Here is a 7,183-nt window from a genome sequence, read left to right as displayed (position 1 = left end):
TGCTGCCGAACCAAGTCTCCATACGCTGATAGCCTGACTGCCTGGAAAAATACTGTTTGGCTTTTACAATTAACATCCTGTGAGGCTGTAATTGTAAATAGTTTCCCAGTATATGACGTCAACACGGTTTCTTGCCTGTATTTGTTCGTCATCAAACAGCAGGCAGGCAATTAGTTAGACATGGGAACTCGAGGCTTTCTATAAAATTGATGCTCAACTCCTGCAGACCGGTTAAGTGTTCTTCCTTGTTTTTTCCCTTATTTTTAAATCTTGTTGTGCAAGTGCACGATGTTTTTAAGGATGTTTTTACATGTTTTCCTTCCTGTTATGTTTGTCTTGTTTTGTCCCATCACTGTATAATTTGCTATTTAAATACAAAATATTATTCTTGGATAAAGAAAGGATAGATGGAAACAACAAGGGGAAGTCTGTCCATTTAATTTGTCGTCATTGTGTTGTTCAGGTCATGGAGTTGAAGAGCTGAGCGTTAAAAGATTTCAGTACATTATATTTATTTGTTATTTATTTTGTTACAAAATCAAATACATCATTTTTCTGAAGCTGTCCATTAGATATTCATTTTGAAGATCACCAGCAGTTCCAACGAGCTGAAACCAAATTTTAATTCATAGACTACTGACATCTAGTGGACATTTATGACAACAACACCTGCTAGAAATTTAATGACAACTTCAGATTCCTCAGGTTTTCAAATGATTTGTTTCTTAAACAACCGACATGAAACTGTAAATACTGGCACACACCTTTCATTGGGCCTTAAATTAAATACACCTCACATTTACATCAGGCACAGCCCTGTCTACAAGTATTCAATTACACTGAGGGTTCCAACACCTCTGCTGCTTCAAGACATGCACCGTGAAAAAGCAACAGCAGCAACATTTTGCACCTGACAAAACACAAGACAAAGGAGCTTAACACATTTAGTCAACAAAGGTTGTCCCCACTGGAGGATTCCACAGTTTACTGATAAATGTACAGCCAACCATCCATTCCAGTCCTGTGCTGCTGTCGTCAAAGGCCTCCACACACAGACGTCAACGTATTTCTGAGGGAATAAAGACTCATGGCTGCCGCTCACTGAGGGTCCGGGTAGAAAACCTTAATATGAATGGCTGAGTTGTTGCGTGTACGCGTCATGGGCTCCCCGGCCTCATCGGGATCTTCAGGCTCCAGGTCGTCCACCAACTCCACCGTGGAGGTGTTGGCTGCCAGCTGCAGCGCCCCCTGGCTGCTAGCCTGCAGCTGAAGGGCGATGTTGATAGCCCTGTTGATGGCCAGGCCGAGGCCGTGGACACAGATCTCCCTGTGACCCCCACCTTCCAGCAGCTTCTGACAGCGTGCCAGCTGAGCCCGGAAATCAGTCTTCATGTTGATGTAAACGTCGTTCCGTCTCTTCGGGAGCTTCCGGGGGAGGCGCTTCCTCAGGGTGTACTCCACCGGGTCCATCTCCACAGCTGCAGAGGGGGCGTCGGTGTGCACCGGGGCGGTCTGAGGGATGGAGGACATTCCTGGGGTGCGTGGCTCCGTCATGTTTCTCAGTGGATGTATGTGCTGAAAAAGATGAAAGTTTAGTAGACAGAAGTTGATGAAATGTTCTAAGATAGCTTCCAGCAAAGATTCATCATCTCTTTATCCAATTATTAGGTTCTCAAATAATCGGTCTAAACATTTTAAGTTTCCTACAATCGACATTTTCTTAAAAATATATCTTCAAAACAAAAACAGTCCAAACCCCAAAGAAACCGAGTTAGTATCCCATAAGACAAAGTAATTACTCACAATTGAGAAACGTCATATTTTTGCTTGAAAAATGCATGGATTATCATACAGGGTATGATTTCTATTTTCTATCAATCAACTGGAGTTTCAGTTCAACATCCTCTATTTTGAAGCATCCGTCTTCTAGTTTATAGATTCATTATAAACTGTGATGTTAACAATATCAGTGGTTGTTGATAATTATTATATTGAGTAGAAACATTTTAGAAATATTTCATAACTGCCATCACATTTATTGACTAGAGTTGAAAAAAATTCCGCAGAGGTGGAAATGTAACTTACATTTACTCTATTACTGTACTATGTTACAATGTTGAAGTACCTGTACTTTATTTTATAATGCTTTATACTTCTAATGCAGATAATCTAAATATTTGTACTATTTACTGTACTACATTTATCTGACAACTTTACAGATTCAGATTAAAACAACATAAATAATTAATACATGATGACGTGTTCATATAGATTAATGAACTACCAGCAGAATATTAAGTAGTTCAAATGAGCTCCACCTTCACCAGCTGCAACGTTTAAGTTATGAACACATTAATGAAGTGATATGATAATACTGCAGAGACGCAGGCGAGTCGCATAACTTTCCCCATCATCCAGCAGCAGCTTGCATGTTACTGTGTATACTGGTGATCTCACAGACGTGTCATGTCTTCCATTAGTGGTCTAATGTTTGCCTGGAGCAGTGCCCAACGTCCAGCGCTAATAAAATCACGCCATGTGAGTGTATATCGTTATAACGGGCAGAGCTCACAGGCGAAGCTATCACACAGTAGCTAGCTAGCGCTGCGGGTCGGCTGAGCTAATCCGTGAAAGCGTTATCCCAGAAAAGTGGACTTGCTTTAGGAGGCTTGTTCAGCTCTGAAGGACAGCCGACAGCGTTCATCAACGATTTCCATGACCTGCGCGACGGAGAACCTTCGCATACATGTTAGCCTAGCTAGCTAACTGTTTATTTCACGGTGACGCATGAGTGACGTTCTTGCAGCCACGTGATCAGCACACTCACCTCCAGAAGACGAGTTCAAGCTGGAAAAGGCTCCTTATCTCACCGCGAACGTCTGATTACGAGCATTTCTGTCAAAGCAGCATCCTACGCTTTGGCCAGCTGAACTAGCCGTTTAGATTGTGAGCGACCCGGAAGTATAACACTGGTCCGGCAGGATTTCTTCTTCTTTGAGTTTAATGGCGGGTTGCAACATATCTTAGATTGGTGCATACCGCCACCACCTGTCCCGGTGGAGGTCATAAAAAGCCATCCAAATGGTTTTACAATACAAACAAGCGAATTAAAAAACAGCAACAATAATAATAATGATGATTATGACAAAAATAATTATAACAATAATTACGATAATAATAATAATGATGATGATGATGATGATGATGATGATGATGATGATGATGATAATAATAATAACAATAATAATAATAATATTAATAATAATAATAATAATAAACGTCTGTCAAGCCAAAAGCTAAAATAATTGACATACCTCAATAAAACAAGGAAAGTATATGTTTATAAAAGTAAATGCCAACTTGCATTACTTTGCCGTAATCTCTCTCTCTCTCTCTCTCTCTCTCTCTCTCTCTCTCTCTCTCTCTCTCTCTCTCTCTCTCTCTCTCTCTCTCTCTCTCTCTCTTTATTTGAAGTATACAGTACAGGATGTGCACTGTAATGCAGGTGCAGCCCCATCCATGGCCAATCATTTGAATACATATACATTGATATATGCCTACTTCAAGAAACCCCTGTGTCAAACTCTAACTATAATACTATAAATACTATAACTATATTATTACCAAATCAAAATCATCAGAATTCAAGTTCTGTGCTACATATAATCCAAATCAAAAGGAGTGCATGTTGATTCACAGGAGAATCACATCAACTAATATCCCCACCATTAATGACTCACTAGACAGCCGAGGGGCTGCACGGTGGTGTAGTGGGTAGCACTCTCGCCTCACAGCAAGAGGGTCCTGGGTTCGATCCCCGGGTCGGCCCGGGTTCCTCCTGTGTGGAGTTTGCATGTTCTCCCCGTGTAAGCGTGGGTTCTCTCTGGGTTCTCCAGCTTCCTCCCACAGTCCAAAGACATGCAGGATGGAAATAGATAACAATATATTTATTTATTATTTTAATTATTATTATTATTATTATTTTTATTATTATTATTATTATTTATTTTTTTTGGGGGGGGGGGGGTTCTTTTGGGTTCATTGTGCGACAATGGAACAGCCTGATGATCCCAAAATGACATGAAATTCATAGATGATTACTTGCAATCAAGTTTAGGATGATAGAACATGTGTGTGTGTGTGTGTGTGTGTGTGTGTGTGTGAGAGAGAGAGAGAGAGAGAGAGAGCATGTGTGTGTATGTGTGTGTACGGGTGAAATGTAACCTGAATGTTGATCATACTGGAAAAGATACATACCTGTCTCTTCGTCCTCTGAGTCCACTAGGCCTAATTCTGCCTGTCTCTCATGCTCCTCATCACTGATCTCTAGCTCATCCTCACTTTGAAATGGTATATCCACCTGTACCCTGTACATTTCAGCCCTCCTCTCAGCCTTGCCATAGAACACTGATGGCTTAATTTCTGAATAAAATAAGCGTATATATTTATTTTACTTTCATATTTTACTTTTACTTCAAAATTATATATATATATATATATATGTGTGTGTGTGTGTGTGTGTGTGTGTGTGTGTGTGCGGTGTGTGTGTGAGTAAAATACAACCATCCAACTAAGCTACTCTGCATTAGCATGGGCAAATATTGTTCCATTACTGCACAATGTTGCCATATGGCAACATACCTACTTTATTGAATAAAAAGGTAATAGTCGTATCAAAACAATGTGATAATGACTGAAAAAAGATAAGAACTTACACCAGATGCTTGTTGTAATTTTAGATTCTGAAGAAATTTGAAAAATTGAGTAAGATCTTTACATGTTCACGAGCACTTCTTCAGCAACTGGAGTCATCAAAAGTGTGTGGAAAGAATGACAAGTGCAGGGGTGTGTAGGGTCATGTGATGTCACCTAAGCATATTATTGGTTACCACCAGGTTCTACCAAGCTCTCTTGCTAGCTTTCTAACATTACATACCCCAGTTTTAAGACCAATCAGAGCCCATGTTTATTTTAAAATTTTAAGAAATGGCCAAAGAAAGGGTATGTTGCCATATGGCAACACCGTGCAGTAGAGGGCAGACCGATCAGAACATAAGTTTGTCTCACTAATAAACAGTGGCGTGCACAGACATTTTGGGGGGCAGGTGCTCAGTGAAAAATAAGGGCACTTTATGCGGCATGTAGAACTGACGGCTGCTTTATTATAGCAGTGTGAGATTTAAAAAATAAACAAACATTACAGGCACATGTTGAACGTTATATGCTATTGTTTTATTTCCCAGAGAGCTGCTCCCCTGGGCTGCCTGCTGTAGCTCCCTTTCTTTTTCCCTTCTTATCCTCTCCTTTCTAGGCATTATGCTGCAATTGGTAAGTAAAAAGAGACCAACAATATGAATAAGACTGTTTGGTTATATTTCAACAAGGCACAGGGCTACTTTTTCTGCAGGCAATTGGGAATTGCCTGTTTGTCATTTAGCAAATACATTACTGCACTTGCTAATTATGTAGCCTAATCATGTAAACCTACACAATAGCCTACTAAATATTCCTCTTAAGTATACAGATAGATTCACATGCTGTAGGATACCAATGACAAACTCTACCGGTGGTCATCATCATGTCATATCTATTACTGATTTTGGGTAGCGTCTAGCTTGTTAAGCAGATAAGCAGCCATTAATTTGTGCCCAGCTGTGTGCCGTTTAGACCGGCTACTTCACAACAGAGACAAATAAATGCAAGTTGCAGCTTGGCAACTGAGGCGCGTTCACACTGCTTTTATTTTGAAAATTGACCGGATTGTCTCGTGTTTCTTTGTGTGAAAAAAAACTAACTTTCAAAAGGGCACTTGCTTGGTCCAGAGGTGCTTTAGCACCACCTAGTGTCTACCTGTGCACGCCACTGCTAATAAATAAAAACCAGACCAGATTCGTCAATCCACCCATCCATCCATTGTCTACCGCTTATCCTGTATTCAGGGTCACGGGGGGCTGGTGCCAATCCCAGCTGTCATTGGGCGAAGGCAGGGTACACTCTGGACAGGTCGCCAGTCTATCACAGGGCCGACATGTAGAGACAGACAACCATTCACGCTCACATTCACACCTACGGACAATTTAGAGTCATCAATGAACCTATTTCCATCCTGCATGTCTTTGGACTGTGGGAGGAAGCTGGAGAACCCAGAGAGAACCCACGCTTACACGGGGAGAACATGCAAACTCCACACAGGAGGAACCCGGGTCGACCCGGGGATCGAACCCAGGACCCTCTTGCTGTGAGGCGAGAGTGCTACCTACTACACCACCGTGCAGCCCCTCGGCTGTCTAGTGAGTCATTAATGGTGGGGATATTAGTTGATGTGATTCTCCTGTGAATCAACATGCACTCCTTTTGATTTGGATTATATGTAGCACAGAACTTGAATTCTGATGATTTTGATTTGGTAATAATATAGTTATAGTATTTATAGTATTTATAGTATTATAGTTAGAGTTTGACACAGGGGTTTCTTGAAGTAGGCATATATCAATGTATATATGCCTGGAGTGTAGGTTTTGAATTTGTGGAGGAGTGAATATCTATATCCATAATGACTCCTGGACCAACAAAAGCAATCACAATTTCAAGTACAACCCCTGAAACGTTTACATCCATGCAATCTGGACCTCACTGGACACATCTCCTGTGTGTGTGTGTGTGTGTGTGTGTGTGTGTGTGTGTGTGTGTGTGTGTGTGTGTGTGTGTGTGTGTGTGTGTGTGTGTATGTGTGTGTGTGTGTGTGTGTGTGTGCGTGCATGTACTTCATATCATCACTTCATATAAGTTGGTCACTACTCTTTTCATTACTAAGTTAAACCAAGTTACACAACAGTTAGACAACACAGCACATATGCAATGGTTCCAGACGGGTCACTGATAATGATTCTGTACGTTTACTTTCAGTAATCCATTCTGCCCTGGTTCCTGGTTCCTTGTTAATTGAATCGTCATGTAATCATTTCAAAACAGTCGATCACCAAAAAGGCACTTTTTAATGTATAAAATAACTCCAGGTGGCGTGTTGTTCATTTAGATCCCAGTATTTTAATAAAACATATGCTTGTGTATGTGACAGAATGAGAAAAAGAAGTGGCTGTGAAAACCGCCATCACAAAAAATGTCTACATTATAGAAAAGTGCATCCCCTGTAAACACTTTAAAACCTCACCAGTCATGTGCT

The 7,183-nt window shown here is 40.8% G+C and overlaps 1 protein-coding gene across 1 annotated transcript; it reads right to left on the bottom strand.

Annotated features, from left to right (window-relative positions):
• Nucleotides 1-421: 421 nt before the first annotated feature.
• Nucleotides 422-2,980, bottom strand: pop7 (POP7 homolog, ribonuclease P/MRP subunit). Its single transcript, XM_084003681.1, has 2 exons — nucleotides 2,828-2,980; nucleotides 422-1,575 (listed from the first exon to the last, which is right to left on the bottom strand). Exon 2 carries the CDS (start codon nucleotides 1,552-1,554, stop codon nucleotides 1,099-1,101), a length of 456 nt encoding a protein of 151 aa, XP_083859807.1. The 5' UTR covers nucleotides 1,555-1,575; nucleotides 2,828-2,980; the 3' UTR covers nucleotides 422-1,098.
• Nucleotides 2,981-7,183: the final 4,203 nt, after the last annotated feature.

This window comes from Eutrigla gurnardus (assembly GCF_963514095.1).
Source record: "Eutrigla gurnardus genome assembly, chromosome: 23".
NCBI classification, from domain to species: Eukaryota; Metazoa; Chordata; class Actinopteri; order Perciformes; family Triglidae; genus Eutrigla; species Eutrigla gurnardus.
Note: the sequence above shows the minus strand (reverse complement) of the source record. Positions and strands in the feature narration are given on the sequence as shown.